A 27,807-nucleotide genomic window follows, 5' to 3' on the forward strand; every position below is an offset into this window, starting at 1 on the left:
CTAACTGATCGCTTCGCTGTTGATCGATCAAAGTGTTTTAGCCACTCAAGACCCAGCTCGTTATTTGTCCATCCATTTTGGCTTGTTGCAATAACCCAATCGCCGGGGAGGTTGCTTTCTCGATACCAGTTTGCAAGATGATACTGGCCTGAACCAATGATAAACGGCGGGATCGATTGACCTTCGGCATTTATCGCTGGAATTGCAGTAATCCATTCACGGTTTCCTGGCTGCACTGATTTTGGCCTTCCTTGCCTTTCTGAGCCTGTGACTACCATCCCGGACTGTATAAGGCCCATCATAAAGCCGGTCTCATCAAAGTTCCAGGTATCACCTGGTTGGATACTGTATTTAGCGATTGTGTTCTGTACAAGCCGAAACCAGCCACGAATAATAGTCGGATCTTCGCATTTAGCTCTCTGATAGTCATATCTCCGAAAGATACGCGTCTTTAGCTCTGGTTGTCGCTTTATAAAGTTATGAGCCCAGCGCTTGCCGACAGGTGATGCATCGCGGTCTGCAAGTAGAGAATTGGCCATTTCTTCCACAAAACGGATTCGCGAGGGAAACCCTCGCGAATCTAGGTCAAGAATAAACTGAACTATAGTCTGTTCTTCCAGATCAGATAGTCGCCGCGAGTTTGGGCCGGAATCACGTCGTGATTGAATGCCATTTTGGCGGCGGCGTAAGGTCTCAAATGGAACCTTATATATACCTGAGGCGCGTCGGAGACTAAGATTTTGGTCATTTTGAAGGGCCTGAAGGGCAAGAAGAATTCTAGCTTCATTTGAAGACTGTGACATAGTTGCTGGTTAAGAAGTATCTGATCAGATTGAAATGTTGTAAGGTGAGGGATTTTTGACCCACTCGCTTGTCTGACTCACTCGCTTATCAAGCACGTTATTATATATTAAAGTAAGATAATTTATATCTTTTTTCTTAATAATCTTATTAAATAAAAAAGAAAAAAGTATATAATATTATTATAATTTTAATAAAGCTTTTATTTTTTAATATAGAGTTAATTTTATTAAACCTTATTAAAAAGTATAGCCTTATAGCCTTATAATATTATTTTATTATTAAACTTTATTATTCTTAAGTATTTTATTTCTTTATAAAATAATTAAAATCTTAGTTATATATAATACTTAATATTAAATAAGTAAGATAGCTATATAGTATAATAAGATATTATTAATATATTAATAATATATTTATAATCTTTAATTAATATATTATAAAATAATCTTAAGCTTTTCTAGAATTTATAAATTTATATTAAAGAGTATTATAATACTTTAATAATATAAGCTATTTATAATAATAGTATTACTATTAACTTTATTATTATTAAAAGTATATTTTCTATTTAAAATATTATTAATATTTTACTTATATATTAATAATATATTAGCTAAAATTTATTTAAAATTCTATAATAATTATATTACCTAGCTTAAGTAAGATAATTTAAAGAAAGGTATTTACTTTACTATACCTATTAAGAAGGCCTTTTTATTTATAAATAGTAAAAAGTATAGTAAATTAAAGGTATTATTAATATATTATTAATTAATTAATTTATTATTATTAATATATTATATAGATAATAATTAAAGTATTTTTTAATAATAAAGATAATAATAATAATAAAGAGTCTTTTACTTATTTTCTCTTTAAGTAATAAAAATAATATAAAGTAAAAAAACTTATTAATATATTATATATATATTAATTATATATTTAAGATTTATTATTAATATATTATCTATAGATTACTATTTAAACTAAGAGTATATTTCCCTCTTCTGCTATTAAGCTTACTATACCCCTTATTATAATTATTATACTTACTATTATATTTACTATACTCCCTATTATGCCCTTTATTATACCCCTTACTATAGCTATTATACTTACTATTATATTTACTATACCTCTTACTATAGCTCTTATTATATTTATATTATCTATAGGTAATTATACTATAGCTATAAAGGAGATAAATATTAACCTATATTTTAATATAAATAATTATTAATATATTATTAATATATTATTAATATATTAATAGTATCTATATAATATATTTAATATATATCTAGGATATTAATAAAAAAAAGCTTATTTAAAGTCTTCTTATTTATCTTTATATTATTAAGATTAAAAAAGGTTATTTTTATTAGTTTATTAATAAAGGCTAAGTAATATATTATTTATTTATAATTAATATATTATTAATATTTCTAGCTTAACTTTATTATTATAAAGAAAAGGCTAAATCTTTCTTTTTAATAAGTTTATAAATACTATTAAAATAATAAGATATTATTAATATATTATTAATTTATAATTAATATATTAATAGTCTATTTACTTATTAACTTTAATAATAATTATATAGCTATTAAGCTAGTCTTTAAAAGTTAATATAACTTAAGAGAGGAATAACTTTCTTAATAAACCTAATATAGAAATAATAAGGAGAAATAATAAAAAGGGCAGTAAGGCTATAAGGCTATATAATTTAATAAGATTTAATAAAAACTTAATATTAAAATAAATATATAAAAAGAATCTAGGATAATATAATTATCTTTCTTTACCTTTATTTAATATAATAACTATAATAAAAGATAATTAAATAATTAAATAAGATATCTTGCCTTTAATATATAGTATATTAAGCTAACTTAATTATAGCTAAAATATTATTATATTATACTATTATATTATATAATTACCTAGATTAATAAGGCTAAAATTACTATTTAATCCTTAAGGCCCTAGGTTAAGCTAGCTAATTAATCCTTAATAAGCTATATAGTCTAATAACTTTACTAAAGTATATCTTAATAAACTAAAACTAGCTAATTAAGGTAAAAGATAAAATAGTATTAATAATATTTAGCTATAGACTTTTATGTTTCTTTTTATTTCTTTAGATCTCTATATATAATATATATAGGGTTATAAAGAAAAAGGACCTACTTAATAAGTATTATTATAATCTAAGAAGTAATTTTAAAGAGACTATATTCTTTAATAAATTATACTATCTAATATAGTTAATAAAGATAAGGCTTTTTATTATAATAATTATAATATTTCAGTATACTTAATAATAATAGCTTTCTTATAAGTCTAATTATAAAGGCTTAATTAAGGAAACTCTATTAAGGTTAAAGTTATAATAAAGAAATTTATATATATATAAAAGAGTTTAATATAAAGTTTAAAAAAACTAAGTAAAAGCTTATATTATAATTAAATTAATAAAGTTATATAATTTACTTTCTTTCTATTAATTTAAATATAATATAATTATAGTAATTTAAATAATATTTTTAATAGGGGAACTTTAATAATACTTATATAATTTAAGCTTTATTAAAGTAAGACTATTAAGCTATAAAAAAGTATAAATATAATAATTAATATCTATTTAATATATTAATTAATAAATAGTAATAAAGTAATAAAGTAATAATATATAATTTAAGAATTATTAATAAATAGCTAAGAGATTAATAATATATATATAATATATTAGCTTAGTTTCTTTAATATTTTAGCTATTACTTTATATTAATAATACTTTAATATTAATATTTATATTTTATTTAAATAACTTAATATAAATAATATATTAATTAATAATAAATAATTACTATAAATATAAAGTAAAGTCTTATAATATATTATTAATATATTATTAATAAATTAATAATATATTAAGTATTATTTAAAATCTTTATTAATTTAATATATTATTTTTATTACTATAGAATTTATTTAAGGGATTAATTTTTAAAATTAAAGATTATACTTATAGTAACTTAAGCTAAAAGAATAATAATTACTCTTTAAGCTATTATTATAAAAGGCTAAAAAGGTATTTTATTAAGAGTTATTAACTATTATAATTAATTATTTCTTTTTCTATAAGTAATATATTAATAATATATTATTAATATATTATAAATATATTATATACCTTAATATATTAAATAAATCTACTTATATAGTCTTTAATTTACCCCTAGGGTATATATTAAGAGATTTAGTATTTCTTATTAATACTTTAAATATAAGGGTAAGTATTATTAAATAGCTAGGTAATTAAAATACTAAAGCTAATATTACTTTAATAAGTAAGCTATTATAATTTAAAGTATACTCTATATATTATTAATATATAGATAATAAATAGATAATATATAGCTTATATTTTTACCTTTAGCTTTATTTGATTTATCTTTAAAATAAAGTATTATTATAGCCTTAATTATTATTATAATAATTTAACATATTTAAAGTTTAAATAAGGCATTTATTATAATTTAAATAGCTAAATAATATATTAATAATATATTATTAATATATTAAAGATTACTTATTTATAAATAACCTTTAATAAGTTAATATATTGCCTATTTTACTAATATAATACTTAATATATAAATTTAATATAATTTATATAATTAAGTATATTATTTTACTTTATACCTATAAATAAGAATTTTTAATTAAAGCTATAAGTAATTTAAGGTTAGTTTTTATATTATACTTAGTTTAAAAATAATAAGTAGTTTATATAATATATAAGTAATATATTATTAATATATTATTAATTAAAATTAAAATATATAACTTATAGTAAATAAAGCTATAAGCTTGGAAATTCAACGATAATGCAATAGTATTAACAGTAGTAAGAGCAGTAACACCATAGGGCTTAATATAAGTCTAAACCTTATATAAGAATATAAGCTCTAAACAGATAGTAAAAAATTCTCCCTCTCTTACAATATAACAATAAAATATATTATTAATATATACTTTAAATAAGTTAAGTAAGCTTTTATTTATACCTTTTATAAGTAATTATATTAAGTAGATTTATTATATATTATATAACTTAATTCTATAGATTAATATTATTATTAAAAGTTTAATAATATAGCTTTTTTAAGTATATATATTAATAATATATTAATAATATATAAGTAAATACTTACTTATTCCCTTTATATAATAGATATAGTAAAGCTTAAAATATCTCTTTAAATACTTAAACTTATCTTTTATAGAATTAACCTTTTTATAGAAATACTAATTAAAACTTATATTATATATTAATTATATATTAATAATATATTAATAATATATTAATAATATATTAATAATATATTAATAATATATTTATTAGTAATTATATTTATATCTTAATTAATAGTAATATTAGAAAGTCTTTCTCTATAAATATATTACTATTTAATATAAATAGATATCTTTTTAAATAGATATTTAAAGACCTTTAAGAATATTAAAAAATAAATATATATAGATTACCCTTTAATAATTATTTAAATAAGAGGAATAATTAAAGTATTATTAATAAATACTTAATATATTAATAATATATAGAGAATATATACTTATTATTCTATATTCTTAATATAAAGCTTAAATAATCTCTTTCTTATTATTAATAATAATATATTTAAAATTTATATTAATTTAAAATAATCAAAGATTTAAACTTTTAAATAGCTTAGCTTATTAATAGTAAAATATAATTATAAGAAATTTATCTTTAGTTTAATAGAATATATAAATATACTATAATATATTATTAATATATTAATAATATATTAATAATAAATTAATTAATTTATATTATTAAGGTTATCTTTATATTAAGTAATATACTTATAATATACCTTAAGGTAGGAAATAATAATAGGAAAATAGTTAATTTAATTTTATTATAAAAGATAATATAAATAGTCCTAATTAATAAGGCTTAAGTAAATATTAAATAAAATTATAGCTTTATATTTAAAAAGGATTTACTTAATAGCTAATAATTAAAGCTAGATATTTATATATTATATTAGTCCCAGTTAATAAACCAGTTAATAATATACTAATAGAATCTTATGCAGAGTTAGAAGGTTATATAGCTAGATAATTTATACTGAGATAGCCTTTAGCTTTAGGCTTTATTAATATTAACTTTAACTTTATAAACTTAACTTTTTTATTACCTATTTAATTACTACTAACCCTACTTACTGCTTTTGCCCTTTATAGTTATATATTTATAGTCTTAGGCTATAATTAGTATACTATAACTTAAAGGCCTTAATTATAACTACTACCTGCCTTTCTAACTATTTAAACTAGTTAATATATAAGTATTTATTATTATATATATTAATTTTATTTAAGAATTCCTTTTATATATATAATAAACCTATAGCTAGTCCTTTAATAAGCTTCTTTTTAAGCCTATATAGCCTCTTTAGTATTATTTTTACTTTTTTACTCTTTATATATAAAAAGTAAAGCTTATAGTTAAAGGCTATTAGTTTAACCTTAATAAGGCTATTTATTTTCTTAATTATATAAAGGTTAATAGCCTTTATATATAACTCTTCTAGTTTTACTATATTTTTATATAATTTAATAAATCTCTTAATAATCTTAGTATTAAGATTAAGAAAATAGCTATTATTAATAGGTTTTAGTTTAAGGATAATAGCTAGCTTTATATTATATAAGACCTATAAAAGTGGTTAGTAAGGTACTATAAGGGATTAGGATTAATTAACTTAATTTATCTTAATAAGATAATTAGTAATAACTATAGATATCTTAAATAATTAATTAAAGTTAAAAGAGAAAGAAGTTATTATTATCTATATAGTTTAATAGAAGCTTTTTTTATTAATTATTAATATTATAGAGTTTAGATAATTACTTTATTAATTATATTTATATTAAAAACCTTATCTTAAGAGAAACTATATATAATTCTTTAATCTATATAGATAGATAAAGTATTATAAATAACCTTTAATAAAACTAAAAAGGGTAAAAGTAATCTTATAATTATATATTAAAAAAAAAATATTATATTAGTAATATATTAAAGGTATATATATAATATATTAATAATATATATATACTTAAGGTCTTAAGAGCTTTTTATAGCTTTATTAATATCTATTTAATATTAATTAATATATTAAGTAATACTTTTAATAATAAAGGAAATAAATAGATATATTTACTATAAGAAGTTAAAATTATATAAAGTATATTAAGAGTCTTTAGTATAAAGGCTTAAAAAATAATATTATAAGGAATTTATTTAATTTAGCTTTTTCTAGATAGTAAATATATAATAGCTATATAATCTATTAATAATATATTAATAATATATAAATAATTTATTATACTATAGTCTTTATACTATTTAATTATATTAATTATATAATAGATTTAAAGGTAAAATAGTTATTACTTAAGTAATAATAAAGCTATTTTTAATATATTAATATAAGGTATTTCTATAGGCTTTAAAATATAATATTAGTATTATATTTAGATTTATTAATTAATATATTAAATAACTTATATAAAATAACTAATAATTAACTATAAGTATAATTAATATATAATATATTTATAATATATTATAAATATATTATAATAGGGTTTAAACCTATAACCTTTAAGGGGTTCTTAACTATATATTAAGACTTACTTTAAGGGGATTTATTTAAAAATCTTATAATCCCTTAGAGAAAAAGATAAGCTTTAATCTTATATTAATATAAGTCTTATCTTTAAGAATTTACCTAGCTATTTCTAAGTCTTATTATAATTTTAAAGCTTCTTTTAAATAGCTATTTAAATTAAAAATAGCTTAAATTTATAATTAATCTATTTATAAGAACCCTTTAAATAATTCTATAGTCTAGGAAATTATACTTAAGAATCTATATAATAAACTTAGTCTTATATATAAAGGTATATTTTATTTAATTAAAGTTAACTTATTAGCCTTTAGCTCTTTTATAAAGGAATAAGATAATATATTCTTAATAATTTAAGCTATATAGCTATAAATAGCCTAGCTAGAAGAATTTATAGTATTATAAAAGAAGAAATAAGAATTTTTTATATTAATTAAAAAGAGAAAACTTTATAAAAAGGCCTTAAGATCTTATTAAGACTTTAAGGCTTTTACTTTTAATAATAAAAAGAAAATCTATATTTAAAATATTATTTAATTAACTTTCTTTATTACTTTTTAAAAGAAAGATATATAATTAAGTAATTTAATTTAAGCCTTTATAAGTATAAAGAAGTATTATTAAAAGGATTATAAGAAGATCTTTATTACTTTAAATAATATAAATATAAAAAGAAAAATAAAATAAAATTAATACTTTAATAAACTCCTTAAGAGCCTTTATAAAAATACTAAAGAAAATTAAAAAGCTTTTAAAGAATAATTATCTTTTTTAATTAAGGACTTTATTAATTATAAACCTTTATTAATAAAATAGCTAAAGTATATAAAATAATAAAAAAATTAATCTTTTTAAGATTTTTATTAATATTTAGACTTTATTAAGAAGAAGTTTTTATAGCTTTTTAAGAGATAATAAGTATTATTATTTTATATTAAATTACTTTTATCCCTTTAAGAGTATATTTCTTTATATTTCCTTAAGATTTTAAATATTTATAAAGTAATAATTATACTAGCTATATATTTCTAAGACTTTATAAGAAATAAAAATAAAAGATAATTAGAAGAATTAATATTTAATTAACTTAATAAGAGCTAAAAAAGATATTAAAATTAAGATAATTAAGAATCTTATTAATTATAAAATAACTTTAAGAATTATACTTAAAGCCCTTAAGTATTTAAGTTAATAAAGTATTAATACCTTATAGAATAAAAAAACTTTATTAATTTAAAGATAAGAAAGTAATTTATTTACTATAATTATAATAATAAAGAGTATTTTACTTTTTAATATCTTAAGAAAAATAATTATTTTATTTAAAATTATTAAAGAAAAAGGAAATAATTAATAAAATAACTTATTTATTAATTATACTTTTAAAACTCTAAGTTAAAAGAGCCTTTATTACTTTATATTTAATTTATAATTAAAAGACCTTTAATATAAAAATAATCCTAGATTTAAGTATAAAGGCTAATTTAATTAATAAATAGTTTATTATTTTATAAAAGCTTAAACCTATTAAGATTAATATGCCTTCTTTTTATACTATTAATAATATATTACTATAAATAAAATATACCTAGTTTATATTAATTATATTAAAGGATTATAATAAGAAAGTTAAAAAGATTATCTATATATATATTAAGGTTAAAAGGGACTTAAACTTTATTAAAAAACCCTTTTTATTAAGAAAACATATTTTAAAGGATCTTAATATTATTATAGATTACTCTTTAAATAAATAGTAATTTAAATATAAATAGTAAAAAGTAAAGATCTTTAAGTTATAATAATTTAAATAAGAATATTAAAATAAAATAAAAGTCTTTATTATTATTAATATTAAAGAAGTAGTAATTATTCTTTATAATAAGGAAAATAAGCCTTAAGCTAGCCTTAAAATATTAAGAGAACTTTAAGACTTTATTAATATCTTTTTATTAAAGAAAGTAATTATAATATTAAATTATAAACTTATTAATTATAATATTAAACTTATTTTAAGAAAATTACTTTTATATAGACTTATTTATTTATTATCTTAAGTAAAATTAAGTAAATTATATTAATATCTTAATAATAATCTAACTATAGAATATATTTATCCTTTATAAAGCCTTATTAAGGCCTTAATCTTATTTATACTTAAAAAAGATAATATTTTATATCTCTATATAGACTATAAAGGGCTTAATAGGGTATTAATAAAGAATTAATATTTTTTACCTTTAATAATAAAGATTTTTAATAAGATTTAAAAAGTAAAGTATTTTTTTAAGATTAATATTAAGAATATTTATTATAAAATTAAGATTATAAAAGAAAATAAATAAAAAATAATATTTTATATTTATTATAGCTATTTTAAATATATAATTATACTATTTAAGCTAATTAATACTTTAATTATATTTTAATATTATATATATTAAGCCTTCTTAAGCCTAATTAATATTATTTATATTATATATCTAAATAATATATTTATTTTCTTAAAGACTTAAGAAGAATATATTAAATATATTTAATTTATACTTAAAAAAATAAGAAAAATAAAGCTTTATATTAAACTTAATAAATATAGTTTTTATTAATTTAAAGTAAAATACTTAGGGTTTATACTATTTATTAAAGGCATTTTAATAGATTTTTTATAAATAAAGATTATTTATAATTAAAAGAAACTAAAGACTTTTTATAAAATATAAGTATTTTTAGGATTTTATAATTTCTATTAATATTTTATTTATAGATATTTAAATATTATTAGTCTCTTTATAGCCTTAATAAAAAAGAGTAAAAATAATAAAAAACTAGAAAGTATAATTCTTAATAAAAAAGAAAAGAAAATATTTTAATCTTTAGTTAATATATTTTAAAAAGCCTTTTTATTATATTACTTTAACCTTAAGAAGAAGATTTATATAAAAATAAATACTTTAGGTTTTATAATAGCTAGGATTTTATTTTAATTTAATAAAAATAGTAATTAATACTTTATTATATTCTAGTTATATAAATTTAAAGCTATAGAATTTAATTATAATACTTTAAACTATAAGCTATTTACTATTATAGAATCTTTTAAATATTAATAATATTACCTTAAAAAGGCCTTATATTAAATAGAGATCTTAAGTAATTATTATAATTTATAAAGGTTTATAAAGAACTTATAGCTAAATAGAAAGTAAGCTAAATAGTATTTATACTTTACTTTATATAACTTTATTATTAAATATTATATAAGAAAAATAAACTTTATTAATAGACCTTTAAGAAAGCCTAAATATAAAGAAAAATAACCCTAGAATTAAGAATTAATCTTTATATTATAAATTAAAATAATAAGGATTTAAATAATTATTTAATCTAAAAATTAATAATAAAAAATACCTATAAATCTACTAATACTTAAGAAAATATTAACTCTCTTAAGAGAAAATATAAAAAAGCTATTAAACCTAGAATATTAAAATAAATAGATTAAAGCTATTATACCTTAAATACTTATACTTAATAGTTAATTACTTTTTATTAATAAATCTATTTATTAATTAATAATATTAAAATTCTTATTAAATATTATTATTTCTTTATAGAAAATAGATTAAGAGACTTATAAGTATAAGATTATTATATTATAAGAGAATTACCTTTAAAAATTAATTAAGTAAATAGTAAGTATAAATAGACTCTTAAGGTATAAGAATTAAATATTTATACTTAAGAATATAGCCTTATATAATAAGCTTTTAGCTATTTATTATAATAACCTCTTAATAAGTTACTTTAAAGTAAATTAAATTCTCTATTTATTATAATAAAAACTATATTAAGTAAATATAAAGAAAAATATTTATAAATATATTAAAATATATAAAGTATATTAAAAAGTAATTACCCTTAGATATAAGCCTTATAGCTATTTTAAATTACTTTTAATACCCTTTTAACTTATATTATAACTATTAATAGATTTTATTACTAAGTTACTTTTTATTATATATAAAGATAAATATATTAATACTATCTTTATAAATATAAATTAATTTTTAAAATATTATTTTTTCTTTTTTATATTATTAGAGATTAATACCTTAAAGCTAATAACTTTATTTTATAAGGAAATTAAGCTATATTATAGCCTATTAAATAGTATTATCTTTAATTAAGAAGCTATATTTATAAATACCTTTTAATTAGACCTTTATTATAAATTATATATACTATAAAGGCTATTAATAATATTTTATTTTTAAATTAATAAGTAAATAAAATATATAAATTAAATATTTAAATACTATTTTTAATACTTTATAGCTAAAGATTAAATAAATTAAATAGCTTTATTATATATAGCTAAGTTTATTTATAATAATATAGAGAATATTATAATAAGAGTATCTTTATTCTTTATACTTTTTAAGTATAATATTAACTTTTATATTTATTAAAAAGATTTAATTATAAAAAGAGAAATACTAAAAATAAACTTTAAATTAAGTAAGCTTTAAAACCTATAAGAAAAAATAAAGATTTAATAGTAAAATATTATTAAAGCCTAGAATAAATATTATAATAGAAAATATATAGAGATATTATTTAAAAAAGGATAATTAATTAAGCTATTTACTAAGAATATTAAATTTAAAAAAGAGAAAAAGAAATTAATACTTTATTTTATTAAATTATTTTAAATTCTTAAGAAAGTAAAAAAATAAGTATATTAATTTATATTATTTAAAAAGTATAATAAGATCTATAATATATTCTATATTAGCCTTTTTAAATTTTAATAAAAATAAGCTAAAGATAAGAAAGATATATTCTTAATACTAGACCTAGAAAAAAATAAAAATAAATAGGAAATTAAGAGTATATTTATATAGAAAAAGATTAAAAAGATTATTTATTTCCTAGTTAAATAGAAAGACTAGCTATATAAATATAATTAATAAGTAAATAAAAGTAATATAATATATATTTTAAAAATTATTAAGAGCTTTTAAAAGTATTATAAGAAAAAGTAAAATAAAATAAATATAAACTTTAAAAAAAAGTAAAAAGTTATTTATAAATAACTTTATAATCTAAATAAAATATATTAAAAAGTACTTTAAAAGTAAATAATATTAATATTAAAGTATAAAAAAAGCTTAAAAAGCTAAAAATATAAAATAAAAATTATTAAACTAGACTTAATTACTAAGGATAATAGCTTAAATAATCTCTTAAATACTATAGAAAATATTAAAAATTTAAATAAGAATTTCTTCTAAAGTTTAAATAATCTAGTTATTATTATTAATTTAAATATTTTTATTTAAAGTAATAGCTAAACTATTTAAATAGCCTTTAAAGGCTATTAATTAAATAGAGTATATAAGGTTAAATAGCTTTAAATAAAGAAGATTATATTAATCTTAAATAGTAACTTTATATTATAATAAGTTATTAATAAAATAGACTTAAAGACCCTTAAAGAGAATATATTTATAAGATTAATAAAGTAAAGTTTATTTTAAATAGTAAAAAGTTAATAATAGCTTAAAATATATATATAGTAATTAATATAATTAATATATTTATTATAAATAGAATTTAATTAATACTCTTAAGTATAAATAAAGAGATAAGTATTAAAGGCTTTTTAAAGATCTAAGGTAATTTTTATTAATTTCTAGTAAATATTAATAGAAAGTAAATATTAAATTAAATTAAAATTTAAATTTATATTATTTATTATAATATAGAAATAATAAATATACTTATTTAAAAGGAAAAGGTTAATAATATTTCTAGTTAAAAGAGAGTATATATTATTTTTATTAAATTAGTCTTTAAGCTATATAAAAAACTATATTAAGTTATTTATAGTTTATATATATATTCTTTATTAATATAATAATTATAATATAAAGATATAAAAGAGAGGAATTTATATAGAAATAAAGAGACTTTAATAGGTTTTTAATTATAAGGTTTCTTTATAGCTTTAATTAAAATATCTTTTATAAAATAAAAATAATATATATAAAAAGTATTACTTAAAATAAGAATAATAATATATTAAAACTATATATTAATAGTATATTTATAAGTAATAGTATTTTTCTTATATTATAAAGGTATTATAAAAATATTAAAAGAATATATAAGGGAAAATAAAGAGTATTTAAAAGAGATTAATAAGCTATTATAAATATAAAAAAAAGGCTAAAGAATTAAATATAATAAGAAAATAAAAAAGCTTAAAAAAAGAGGCCTTTTAAAGGAGATTTATTATAATTAAGAAAAATATATATTTTTATTTATTTACTTTTATAGGATTTTATTATAATTAAGCTTAATATTAAATTAAAAAGATATATTTAATAGCTAATTAATATTATTAATTAATTAGTAAAATAATTTAAATATTTCTTTTAATTATTAAGGTTATTAACTATAGAAAGGGATATAATTATAATAAGATTTAAATTTATAACCTTTAAGGGGTTTTTAGCTATATATTAAGACTTACTCTAGGGGGATTTATTTAAAAATCTTATAATCTCTTAAGGAAAAGGATAAGCTTTAATTTTATATTAATATAAGTCTTACCTTTAAAAATCTCCCTAGCTATCTCTAAGTCCTATTATATATATTATAAATTAAATTAAACTTATATAATTATTATTTACTTAAGAATTAACTTTTATAATTTACTCTTTAAATCTTATATTTTTAATTAATAATTATTTATAATCTTATAATAATAAGATTAATAGAGTTTAAAGGCTATATATTAATAGATCTTTACTTTTAAATATTTATATTTATAAAATAAAATTAGCTTTAATTTAAAATAACTTAAAGTTAATTTTTATTTAATATAAATATACTTTATATAATATTAAATTTATAATATATTAATAATATATTTATAATATATTAATAATATATTATAGTATATTTATTTAATTAATTTATTATAAATAGGTTTTAATATTATATTATATAAAATAATATAAATTATACTTTCTTTAAATAATTTTAATTAATTTAATATTATTAAGCTATAAATAAATATTCTTATTTATATTATAAACTTTAATATATAAATATAATTAAATTAATTAAAGTCTATAAATATTAATATATTATTATTTTTATAATATAATATATTTATAGACTATTATTAATATATTAATAATATATTATTAATATATTAAATTTATTTATTTTAATTTTTAATATAAATAATTTATTAATTTTTTTTTATTTAAAATAAAATCTTTTTATAAAAACTATATAAAATTAATATTAAATTATTAAAATTTAAAAGAAAATAAAATAAATTAATAAAATAATATAATAAAATATTAATAATATATTAATAATATATTATTAATATATTAAATAAGTAAATTTTAATATATTTTTTAATATAAAAAGTAAATTTATATTAAGATTTATTTTATTATATAAAGACTTTAAATAAAAAAGTATTGTCACAGCTCGAAGTCAGACCAACCTACCCTAGAGCCACAAGTGGATCAGATCACGTGGCGATAGCGTTATCGCCGTAACCTTAGTTAGACCGCCAGTCAGATCCTGAACGTAGCTCCTTGAGCTACGTCTTGTTAATAGAGCCTGACCTGCCTGCAGTGCCTATCCGTAGCAATAGAACCTATTACGCCCGAAGCGTTCCCTGTCCACCCGTACCGCCGGACTCAGCCCGTGACACTACGTAGCTCCTAACCGTTGGACACCGAACGCGATGTCTGCCCGCCCGCTCCCGCCCTTCCTGCCGGACAGCGTCGAGTCATTCCGTGACCATGCCCCGGAACACCTAGACGATTGGTTCGAATACTTCCGGAACGTTTATACCTACGCCGAGAACGCCCAGAACCGTATATCCCAGCTGGAGAATGAGACCCAGAACATGAAGGATAAACATCAAGGACTCGAACAATCCCTGCAACAAATCACCACTGAGCGTAACTTTGCCCGAGCCCAGCTCGAGTACACTGAGCAACAACACGAGAAGGCCCTAAAGAGGAAGGACGACGACATCTTCGAGGCCCGCCTCGCCGAACGTCGCGCCCTCGATGCCACCCGACCTACCGTACCTACTATCCGTGAACCCCCGAGACTAGCGCTCCCGCTGAGCTTCGTGTAGCGACTCCTATGGGAACGACTCCTCCGCCTTCTTCCCGATCTACCGAATCAACCAGTCTTACCGAACGATTACCCGACCCTGACAAGTTTGAGGGCGAACGGAGCGACCTACGCCGTTTCGTCTCCCAGATACACTCAAAACTAAAAGCTAACCACGACCGATTCCCGACACGCCTCGCCCGAATGTCCTATGTAACTGGCCGTCTTAAGGGACGCGCCTATGCACAAGTCCTACCGCACATTAAAGCTGGTGAATGCCAACTCCCCGACTACCAGGATATTATCGATCTACTAGAACGCGCTTTTGGAGACCCGAACCGGATCAATAATGCCCGCGCCGAATTATTCCGCCTTCGCCAGACTCACAAGGATTTCAGCACCTTCTTCGCCGAGTTCCAACGCCTCGCGCTGGAAGGAGAAATGTCAGAAGAGGCCCTCCCTACCCTGTTGGAACAAGCTGTCTCCCGAGAACTACGCGGAATGCTTATACACAACCCACCGCCTAGCTATAAATATCACGACCTAGCCACCTTCCTACAAGAATTGGAAAACCGACGACGCCGCTTCGCAGCGGAGCCACAGCCTGCGTCACGAAAGACGAATATGCCGCTGAAGGAGTACCCCCAGACACTCCGAAAGAAGTCCCCATCGCCTCGTAGAGGGAGAAGCCCCCCCGAAAACCGCCAACCAGCCGGAGAACCTATGGACCTCAGCAATCAGCGCCGCTATAACCGCCCTAACCAACGACGGGAGAACAACCAGTGCTTCCGTTGCGGTTCAGCCAACCACTACCTCCGCGACTGTCCCGAACCTGACACACGTCCAACCAGGCTCCGTCAAGCCACCTTCGCTTATAGCCCCAACCGCACCAGCCAGCCCCCGTCTCCACACTCGCCTACATCCAGCCGCGCCAGTTCCCGCCGATCTAGACACTCCCGAGGACGCCAGGAAAACGGGGTGAGCCTGTCTTAAGTCGGCGCCAGGCTCCCTCCCGCACCTACTGTACCGAAGATTAAACTGTCCGCCGCCTCCGTTCATGGAATCCCGATTGAGAACGAGAACAACCAACGTTCGAACCTGATGATACTGCCTGCCAGCCTCAATGTGGCCGGAAGAGAACCAATTCCGTCTTACGCTATGACCGATAGCGGAGCGGAAGGAAAAGGGTTTATCGACGAGAGCTGGGCTAAGTCCCAGAACCTGAAGTTTAGACCCCTGAAGAGAACCTTCGAGATTGAAGTGTTCGACGGGCGACCTGCCGAGAGCGGGAAGGTCGCCTACTACGTCCGCGCCGGACTCCGCATTGCCGATCACGAGCAGAAGAGCATGATCTTCTACGTGACCCAGCTAGCCAGCTACCCTATTGTCCTGGGAATGCCTTGGCTAAAGCAACACGACCCGCAGGTGGGCTTCGCGGCCCACACGTTCACATTTAACAGCCCGTACTGCCAGAAATTCTGCAACACCCCAACCAAGCCTACAAGGATTAAGGCTTTACAGACCGTCCCGAAGAAGTTCATGCGCCAGATGAAAGGGAGTATCCCACCAGCCTTGGAGGGAAAGGATATCCTCCCGGTTTCCCTGCGAACCGCCCGAATATACAGCCAGAAGGACCGTTACCGCCTCTTCACCGTCACCCTGAAGCAACTGGACTACCTGCTTAAGCCTGAGCCAGAGGCATTCGTGCTGCCGGAAGAACTTCGAGAGTTCCAGGACGTTTTCTCGCCTAAGGAGGCAGAGAAGCTACCACCGCACCGATCTGGAGACCACCACATCGAGCTAACCCCAGGAGGAAAACTGCCGTTTGGACCCTTGTATGGAATGTCCCGGAACGAACTGACAGCCCTACGAGAGTGGCTAGACGAGAATCTGCGTAAAGGATTCATCCGCCCAAGCTCGTCGCCTGTAGCCTCCCCGGTACTATTCGTCAAGAAACCCGGCGGTGGTCTACGCTTCTGCGTGGACTACCGAGCCCTGAATAATATTACGGTTAAGGACCGCTACCCGCTCCCCCCTGATCAAAGAATCCCTGAATAACCTGTCTGGTATGAAATACTTCTCCCGTATTGACATCGTATCGGCCTTCAATAATCTGCGTATCAAGGAAGGCCAGGAGTACCTGACAGCATTCCGCACCCGATTCGGATTATATGAGTCACTGGTTATGCCCTTCGGCCTAACAGGAGCCCCCGCGACCTTCCAGCGGTACATTAATGATGCGCTGAGGGAATACCTGGATATATTCTGCACTGCGTACCTGGACGATATCCTGATCTATAGCCGGACCCGAGAAGAACATGTCGAGCAATTAAAGATGGTGCTTGAAAAACTGAGAGCTGCCGGGTTATTCGCAAACCCAGCCAAATGCGAATTCATGGTTACGGAAACCAAGTTCCTAGGCCTTATCGTGGGACGAGACGGCATCCGAATGGACCCTGCAAAGATCGAAACTGTTAAGAACTGGCAAACCCCGACCTGCCTGACAGATGTACAAGCTTTCACAGGATTTGCGAACTTCTACAGGAGGTTCATCCGTGACTTCTCTAAGCTTACAGCCCCGTTGAACCACCTGACAAAGAAAGACGTACCGTTCGTCTGGGACGAAACCTGCGAAAAGGCTTTCCGAGACTTGAAGGGAGCCTTCACATCAGCACCGATCTTACGCCCCTTCGATTGGACGAAGGACGTAATCCTGGAGACAGACGCCTCTGACTATGTATCCGCCGGTGTGCTGTCGCAATACGACGATGACGGAAGGCTGCACCCGGTAGCCTTCTTCTCCAAGAAGCATACGTCCACGGAATGCAACTACGAGATCTACGATAAGGAACTCATGGCCATTATTCGCTGCTTCGAAGAATGGAGACCCGAACTGGAGGGGGCACCCTCACCGATAAAAGTGATCACGGATCACAAGAACCTGGAGTACTTTACGACGACGAAGTTACTTAACCGACGACAAGCCCGCTGGTCTGAGTTCCTGTCCCGATTTAATTTCCAGATCACATATCGACCTGGGAAACAGGGAGTTAAACCCGATGCCTGACCAGGAGGTCAGAAGACCTCCCTAAAGAGGGGGATGAGCGCTTAGCGCACCAAAGCCAGGTGGTACTAAAGAAAGAGAACTGGCAACTTCCGCCGCTACGAGTCCAGAGAGCCCGCATCCGCCACCCACTACAACAGAACCAACCCGCACCAACACCCGAGGAGCCGTCACTCTCAATAGAGCTACCAGAAGAGATCGACCGCTTGCTGAACGAAGGATACCAGACCGATGAAGACCTGCAGTCGATACTACAAGCCCTCAGGACCGACGCACCGCGACACCCGAAGATTACGCTTGCAGAGTGCAAGATCGTCCAGGAACGACTGTTGTACCGGGACCGCATCTATATCCCGAGCCACGACGCCCTCAAGACCGCCCTGCTGAAAGCCTGCCACGAACACCCTATAGCAGGACACCCAGGTCGTGCCCGCACTTATGACCTGCTTTCCCGGGATTACTACTGGCCCGGAATGTTGGCCTACATCGAACAATGGGTTAAGAACTGCCATACGTGTCGAAGAGCCAACCCAGCCCGAGAAGCGAAGCAAGGTGTGCTGAAACCCTTGCCTATCCCCGAACGAGCCTGGCAACATGTGTCAATGGATTTTATCACACATCTGCCGCCCAGCGAAGGAAATGACGCCATCCTGATTATAGCCTGCCGCCTGACCAAGATGAGACATATCATCGCATGCAAAGGAACCTGCGATGCCGAAGACGCAGCCCATTACTACCTGAAGGAAGTGTGGAAGCTACATGGGCTCCCACAGACTATAGTATCGGACCGGGGACCCCAGTTCGTAGCGGAGTTCTGGCAGAAGCTCACCAAACAACTGTCGATCAGCTCGCTACTATCCACCGCTTACCACCCTGAGACCGACGGACAGACTGAACGCCTGAACGCTGTGTTGGAACAGTACCTGCGAGCCTACGTGTCATACCTACAGGACGACTGGAACCGATGGCTCCCCCTGGCCGAGTTCGCAGCGAACTCCCTGAAATCCGAAACCACCGGCGTATCTCCGTTCTTTGCAAACTATGGATTCCACCCGCGAATGGGCTTTGAACCCACGATTACAGTCAGAGGAACCCCAGCCACTAGAGACGCAGAACAGTTCGCAAAGACGATGAACGACATCCTAGAGCACCTGAGATCAGAAAGCATTGCCGCACAAGCCCGTTACGAAGCCCAAGCGAACCGACACAGACGACCTGCCCGACGATACCAAGTAGGGGGACTCCAGTGTGGCTAGACGCCAGGAATATCAAGACCCTTAGGCCACAGAAGAAACTAGACTGGAAGAACATCGGCCCGTTAAAGATCGGCAAGGTCATCTCCCCGTACGCCTATCGACTGGAACTGCCCGCCAGCATGAAGATACACCCCGTGTTTCACACGAGCCTGCTAAAGCCAGCTGCCACCAATCCGCTGCCCGGTCAGAACGTAGACCCGCCACCGCCAGTAGAAGCCGAAGGAGTGGAAGAGTGGGAGGTTGAAGACATTGTGGATTCCCGATGGGACAGACGAGGCCGAGGAGGCCGCCCCAGGCTGAAGTATACTGTGAAATGGGCCGGATATGCAGACCCAACAGAAGTCCCTGCTGCCTACGTGGAGAATTCTGCAGAGATCGTGGCGAACTTCCACAGGAGATACCCTGACAAGCCCGGACCACAGTAGCCCGTCTCGGCAGAGCTCGATGCTAAAGAGGGGGGCACTGTCACAGCTCGAAGTCAGACCAACCTACCCTAGAGCCACAAGTGGATCAGATCACGTGGCGATAGCGTTATCGCCGTAACCTTAGTTAGACCGCCAGTCAGATCCTGAACGTAGCTCCTTGAGCTACGTCTTGTTAATAGAGCCTGACCTGCCTGCAGTGCCTATCCGTAGCAATAGAACCTATTACGCCCGAAGCGTTCCCTGTCCACCCGTACCGCCGGACTCAGCCCGTGACAAGTATTTTACTTTAATATTTAAGTAATTTAATTAAAAGTTAATAGATTACTTTATAAATTAACTTTAAAATAACCTAATTAAAATTCGCTTATAGGGGCACCTTCTTACTACGCTAAGGGGGCACCTCTCTGGTTATCCTATACTACGTAATAAGCGATGGAGGAAAAGTAAAGTGGAAGCGAGCTGTCACCAAAGGATATTGGCCGGACAGGGGAAAATCTCTACCACAGCCTTATCGTTATCAAGCGAATGCGGGGGTTAGCATCTTTATCCAATCACAGAGACAGTGATAAACAAGCTTACTTTTAGTGTACAGTGCCTACTAACCTACCTGTCTAGTGACCTAAGATATTTGACTACCAAGTATAACTAGAGTATTCTGTAGGGAACATTTCTTCTCAGTTTATTTAATGATGCATCTTGGCTATTGCATCCTCACTGTTTCTACTCTTTTTTAGCCAATTAGATCTATAGAAAGCCGAGATTAAGTAAGGATTGTGCTACCAACATCCATGAGTTAACATGGTTGATGCGCTGTAAAGCGGGATCAGTATTGTTCCTCATCCACACCACACAACATGCCATCCAACAACCAGCCACGGGAAGGCTTTCGGTACGAGATCCGTAGACGGTTGAATCACCTCCGCCAGCGTAGCAACAGATCTAGTCCCGAGATTCCAGAAGAGGCTAGTGCTATTACAGCTAGGTAGGTTGGATCTTGTTCAATCCTTTCCCCGCCTCTCAAACGATCAGCGAAGGAAACATCAGCTACCAAGACCCATGATTCTATACCACTACTGCCAGAACGATGAAACAGGCCACGCGTTATACATATTCTCCGCCTTGATCCTATCACTTCTTCAACAGTGTGAAGGGTTGAAAAGAACCTTTTTTGATTGGTATAATCAAGACCTGCTCACTGGAAACTTCGAGCCTTCGACAAATGTCCATAAGTTGGTCGGGTTCTTTCAGAGGACTGTCCAAGGGCTCGATCGGCCATTTTTCCTGGTAATCGACGGTCTGGACGAGTGTGACACGGAATCTCAGAGGCCCAGAATACGGCGGCTACAGCCTTGGAAAGTCTGGGTGCAGCTCGAAGGCGGGTCAGCATTCTCGAACTCTCTCGGGCAATAGCACTAGGCACAGCTGGTCCAGATATCACTACCGTTGCCGAGGTTGCTGAACGAGTAGATGACCAATGTGTCATGGCCCTCATTCAACCGTTTATTGCTGGCGTCGATGTCAGCAATCGCAAGAAGCGTCAAATTGTGATTGTACACCAATCAGCAAAGGAGTTCATCTTGTATGACTTGGCTTTGACTCGACCAGGGTTTCAGAATGTGGCAACTGGGCTCACAGCAGGAGGTACAATAGTCAACCGGGACATCACATCAAGGCTGGAGAACAACATCTTTAAAACATGCGTCCGATACCTGCTTCTTGACGAAATCAATCGTACTCCTTTGTTTTCTGATGAACAGATTGCTATATTGGAATTGCCCGAATGGCCCAACGGAGCATTGATCTTAGGAGGGAACTAATGCGCGTGCCTCAGCGCCAGTCACGAAGCTTGGCCCATCGCGTCCATCAGTCGATTGGAGAAGCCGTCCTAGCTGGTCATGTCCAAATTGTTGAGTACTTCTTGGAGCAACGAGGCATTGAGACACACCTTCACCATGTCAATGCAAACGGCGAAAATGTTCTGCATCTTGCGTCTATACAATGCAACCCTACCATGTTTCGGGCTTTGGTACCTCTTTTCCCTGAAGGTATTTCCCAAAGAGATTGTCAGGGAAAGACGGTGTTGATGCGAATTGTGGAAAACGCTTCTTCTTCACAGAATCGTATAGACTCAACAAAAGCACTCCTAGCTCTGACTAAAAGTCACCAAATTGCGCTGTCTACAGATGGCAAACAAGAAGTGCTAGAGATGGCGAAGCAAATGCACGATGAGGCGATGTATAACTTGTTAAAAGAGTTCAACCAAGTCCCGTTGAACGGATTTTATTAGGTGATTTTTAAGGCATAAGTCCTAAAGTATATATATAAAATTAATTTATAAAAAAATATAGTTTTTAAACCTAGATATTAATATAGGTCTAGTCTAAAAGTATATATTATAATTTATAAAATTAAAATTATAATAATTATTATAAAAGCTTTTATTCTTTTTAAAGATTAATTATTAAATACTTTTTTATTAATATTAATATTAATAAAATTATATAATTATATAATTATTATATAAAATAATAAACTTTAAAATCTTTATTAATCTTAATTATATAACTATTAAATTAAAAAACTATTTATAAAAATTTAATCTTTATAATTAATTTTATTTTTAAAGAAAAATATTTAATAAAGTTATTTAATAATTATAATTACTTTTAATATAATATTTTTATTAATACTTAAAATTAAAATATTATTAATATAATTAATAATTAAATTATTATTTTTATTATTTTTAATTATAATACTTTTAATTATATAATTAATTATTAAATTAATAAATTAAAATTTAAATCTTTATTATATAAAAAGAAAAAAAGCTTTAAAGGCTTTTTATAAAATAAAATATAATAATAATATTAATATATTAAGAAATAAAATATTTTAAATAAAATTATTTTTTAATCTTTAAAATAATCTTTAATAAAAAAAATAAATTATTAATAATTTATAAAGTATTTAATAAAAATAATAATATTCTATAAAAAGTTTATTAAATTAAAATTTATTATATTAAGAATCTTATAAAATTAAAAGAGGAAAATTCTAGTAAAAAAAAGAAAAAGCTTATAATTAACGCTGTAGCTTTTAATACGATAAAATTCAACATAATGCCGTTGAACGGATAATGATTGAACAATTCTATAAAACTGATGAGTTCTTCAAGTCCTAATCTAGACCTGCACCTGCAGCTCCTTGACCTCCTCCCATGAGACCTTCCCAAGCCATAGCCTTGTGATCTAGGCGTCTGTCCCCCTGCCGCGAGAACTGTAATTTAGTAGCGTACGTGAATCCAACACCTACTCCAGCTCCAGCCAAAGGCATGAGGCCAGTGACCACACCAGCAACTGCAAGTCCAGTCCCTCCAAGTATACCTAGAAGAGGAAACAAGTTTTGCTTCAGCACATCTCGCTTCCTCACTTTCTCCACAGCTTCCTCGGTTTCGATAAATTGCTCCTCGTTCTCCAGGTTCAACTGTTGATAGGATTCGTTGCTTTCCGCTTCATCTTTTGCGATGTTCTGGCGTTTAGCGTTTGCATTTGCTCGTGACAGACGACCTGTTCTCTCTTCGTAGTCAACCTGCCGTCGCTGCAGTTGGAAGCTCTGACGATCCTCTTGAAGCACGGTGGCATTAGCTGCGGTGTCAGCTTTCAAGCGTTTCTGTTCTTGTCGGCCTTTCTCTACTTCCTGGGCTAGTTGCTGCTGCTCGGTACGGACTTGATTCAAGACCTTGGAATATGCTTTTTCTCTCTCGACAAAGGCACTTCGCAGAGAAGCGCGTAGCTGTCGTTGAGCTGCTTTCATCTCTTGGATTTGACCACGAAGCTCTGAAAGCGAAGTGTCTGATGTGAATTCGTCCCTTTCTCCATAAATAATGGAAGAAAACTCATCGCTGCACTTTCTTTCCGTCATTTCATATTCAGTCAACAACTCCTTGCCAGCGGCAGTTTGTGCTAGGCTTTTCCCTTCGTCGACAAGTTCCTGTTGTATTCTTTGTACCACGAATCCTGATTTATCATTCAATCGTAGTAGCTCGCTGACAATTGATGAGGCCGTTCCGCAATCGCCCTGCCACCGTTTTGTCCGGCTGCCTTGTCGACAAAGCTTCCCCCAGAACTCTTCAGTTGAACTAAGACGAGTCTCACGCATCTCGGCTTCACGGCGATTCAACTTTCCTGTCTGGGTGAGATCCCACATTGTGGTGATAAGAAACACTCGGGAAGCTGCATGAGGACCACACATCTTTTCCAGCAGATTGAAGTTCTTCAAGGCCGAGCCCGATACCCTGTTATCAGAGATACGATGAAGATATAAAACGCCGGCCAAGTTCATCCCTCGACGATAAATGGTAGACGTAATGTAAGCCACTTCTTGTAGGATCTCCAAGTCGGATCGCCAGGTATCGTTGAATCCTGGAGTGTCTATCAGGTAGACTACGCGATCGGATATGGTCATGCTGTAAATTCCAATGCCCTTGGTATCTACAAATTGTCAATAAAATATCTTCTGGACACATGAGAATCACTTACAAGACGTCAAATCGTGGCCGATACCGACATCATCGCCGGTCAGCTTAGAAATAAAAGTGCTCTTTCCCACTCCAGTAATGCCCATTACGAGAATCACTGTGTGTCCAGGAGAAAGTGATCTAGCTGGGGTTAGCTTTTGATTTCCTATAACACTGAAAAACGTACTTGGCAGGAATTACTTGTGTTCGATCCATTCTTGCTGTGCTCAATGAGATAATATTTCTTGATTAGTTCAAATATGTCCAAAGGGACAAATACACGGACATTTCTGGTACCGTTTTGTTTTATTTATCGTCATAATGAGTTGCATCAAGCGGCCTCCATCCCTGGTCCGGAACCTTTGCAACAAGCGAGATCACATTTCCGCAGCATAGGCGGCTGTATGGTTAATAATGGAGGGCAAATGTGCAAGTGTTTTGGCCCCCAATACCGAAACTGGTGTTGCTGACAGCTAATCATATCTTTATGTAGGCGCTTATCAACGTCTGACACAACAGTCACGACCTTGAAATGCGGCTCATGTCACCAGAAATAGCGCAATGGTTGTTCAGCTCCAGTGAGTGTTAACAAATAAGGCAGGCGCTTCGCCGCAAGGCTTCGAATAAGAAACCAGAAGTGTCAATTTCTTTCTCAACCTATAACCGACAAGTTGTATGCGTAAATGCAGCTTATGTTACTTGGAATAGCAGATGGTTGTTTAGATGCAGTGAGATATTGACAATAAGGCAGGCGCTTCGCCACGAGGCTGCGAATAAGAAGTCAAAGGTGCCATTTTCCTTCTCAAGTTGTAACTGATCAAGTTTCATGCATAAGCGGATGTCATTTGTGGCAATAACCAAAAATAGTTCAGGTTCCCGGAGCCTGATTTCCTTTTTGATCGAGACCAGAATATGTTGTGGACACCCGAGTACACACATAAAGCGAGCTACCAGCCCCGTTCATCTCGAGACTACATGGACAACATCTTCTAAGATACCATTAAAATTACCTCCATTATTAGCTTTCACATATCCTGTAGTCAACCCGCATCTTTTCAACATGGGTTTCAGTTCCTTCCAGTCCGATGAACTGTTCATGCAGGCACCAGAACCGAAAGGAGTGTTCAGGAAAACATTCCAAACACCCTTCCAACCCAGCCCTTCCGACATCTTCATAGCTGTTATGGGAATGACGGGTGCTGGTAAAAGTACCTTCATCTCGCATTGCACTGAGGAAGAAGTGCGCATCAGTGAGCCAGGCGCGCTGGAGTCTTGTAAGTCCATTTTTTACTACTCTTAGTAGGCCTAAGACTAATGCTTGATAGGTACTCAAGATGTTCGTGTACATAAGTGTACAACCTTCAGCCCAGCTGCGAACGTCTACCTCGTTGATACGCCGGGTTTTGATGATACCACTCGCAGTGACACGGATATCCTCAAGACCATCGCGAACTGGCTGACGGAGACGTACGAGCAGAAGATCAAGTTACGGGGAATTCTGTACCTCCATCGGATTTCAGACAATCGTATGGGAGGGTGTGCTAACAAGAACCTCATCATGTTCAAGCGCCTTTGTGGTACTGAGGGTGTTCAAAACGTCACCTTTGTCACAACTCACTGGGAGAAATGTGAGCAAGCCGAAGGCGAAAAACGTGAATCTGCGCTTCAGTCGACCCACCACTTTTGGGGGTTTTTCGTGGACAAAGGCGCCAAAGTGCGTCGGCACGAAAATAACCAGGACTCTGCTTTGTACATACTGGAGCAGTACATTCCAAGTTGGGCCCCACAGCCACCAGGCGAAGTCAATCTAGCCATTCAGACAGAGATGGTTGACTCTGGGAAGGATCTGAACAGCACTTCAGCAGGCCAAGAACTACAAGACACTTTCGCTAAGGAACGGGAGAAGATGCAACGAGAGATGAAAGAACGAGAACTGGAGATGAGAGAAGCGTCCCAGGCACGCGATAAGGAGTTGCTGGATATGCTACGCGAAGAACAGGAGAACCAACGAGCGGAATTGAGGCGCAGAAGTCGAGAGATGGACGAGCTGAAGATCAGCCTGAAGTCTATGCATGAGGAGAGAGTTCAAAAGCTTGAAGCCCGTCTCAAAGAACAGCATCAGCAGCACATGGCTTACCGTCAGAATGCTGAACGTCGGGAACAAGAGCGTCTCGCTGAAATTGAGCTGATGCAGTCGAAGCATGATTCCGAGCGTCAACGCCAACAGAACATGCTTTCGAGTCTGGAGTCACAAGTTAAAGACCTCAGGCGACGGTCGCCTCAGCCTCAAGTCTCAAACGGTGGCTACGGCAGGATAACGCCATCTTACAGACCTACTCGACAAGCCAGCGATAACTTTAACAGGTATCGCCACAGTTCTGGTGATACGTGTTTGACATGCGGAAGGCAGTTTAGTACTCGCGATGGTCTCTTCAGCCATCTGTTGGCCTTACAACATGGGCGGGATACTACGACAGGGAAATCGGAAATGTTGGAGAGGAATTGGATAGGGGATGTTGTTTCAACACAATAGCATCTGAGACGCATTATACAGGTTACGCCAGTTTGGAAATAAGTACTTTCGGTCCGCTCTGATTTCCGGAGTAAGTCACTTTCCTTTCATGGTTATTGCTTTGTGTTTGTTCTTCATCGCCCGACTTCGGAAACTTGGGAGCTTTGTCGGCGACTGATGTCTCATGAGAAACCACATCCTTGGGAATGGCATTACAAGGTGTAGTTGAATGTAGTAGTTGTGATTGCTCGATCGGGAAGTGTAGTTAAATTAGTCTCAACAGCTGCTGTGGTAGTATTCTTCGCCCAAACGAAACTGGAG

The 27,807-nt window shown here is 30.2% G+C and overlaps 4 protein-coding genes across 4 annotated transcripts; 3 read left to right on the plus strand and 1 right to left on the minus strand.

Annotated features, from left to right (window-relative positions):
- Positions 1-15,330: 15,330 nt before the first annotated feature.
- On the plus strand, positions 15,331-15,607 carry FPOAC1_003438 (uncharacterized protein; the record flags this gene model as incomplete). Its single annotated transcript, XM_044848004.1, has 2 exons — positions 15,331-15,575; positions 15,601-15,607. The coding sequence occupies 2 exons, from the start codon at positions 15,331-15,333 to the stop codon at positions 15,605-15,607; spliced, it is 252 nt and encodes an 83-aa protein (XP_044713920.1).
- A 5,702-nt stretch (positions 15,608-21,309) lies between these two features.
- FPOAC1_003439 (uncharacterized protein) lies at positions 21,310-22,742 on the plus strand (the record flags this gene model as incomplete). Its single annotated transcript, XM_044848005.1, has 4 exons — positions 21,310-21,437; positions 21,490-21,739; positions 21,787-22,186; positions 22,213-22,742. 4 exons carry the CDS (start codon positions 21,310-21,312, stop codon positions 22,740-22,742), a joined length of 1,308 nt encoding a protein of 435 aa, XP_044713921.1.
- Positions 22,743-23,635: 893 nt separating this feature from the next.
- Positions 23,636-25,190, minus strand: FPOAC1_003440 (uncharacterized protein; the record flags this gene model as incomplete). The annotated part of the gene is made up of 3 exons (XM_044848006.1): positions 23,636-24,948; positions 24,997-25,115; positions 25,162-25,190. 3 exons carry the CDS (start codon positions 25,188-25,190, stop codon positions 23,636-23,638), a joined length of 1,461 nt encoding a protein of 486 aa, XP_044713922.1.
- Positions 25,191-26,034: 844 nt separating this feature from the next.
- FPOAC1_003441 (uncharacterized protein) lies at positions 26,035-27,507 on the plus strand (the record flags this gene model as incomplete). Its single annotated transcript, XM_044848007.1, has 2 exons — positions 26,035-26,248; positions 26,300-27,507. 2 exons carry the CDS (start codon positions 26,035-26,037, stop codon positions 27,505-27,507), a joined length of 1,422 nt encoding a protein of 473 aa, XP_044713923.1.
- Between the last annotated feature and the right edge of the window lie 300 nt (positions 27,508-27,807).

The sequence above is a fragment of the Fusarium poae genome, chromosome 1, assembly GCF_019609905.1.
Source record: "Fusarium poae strain DAOMC 252244 chromosome 1, whole genome shotgun sequence".
In the NCBI taxonomy this organism is placed as follows: domain Eukaryota; kingdom Fungi; phylum Ascomycota; class Sordariomycetes; order Hypocreales; family Nectriaceae; genus Fusarium; species Fusarium poae.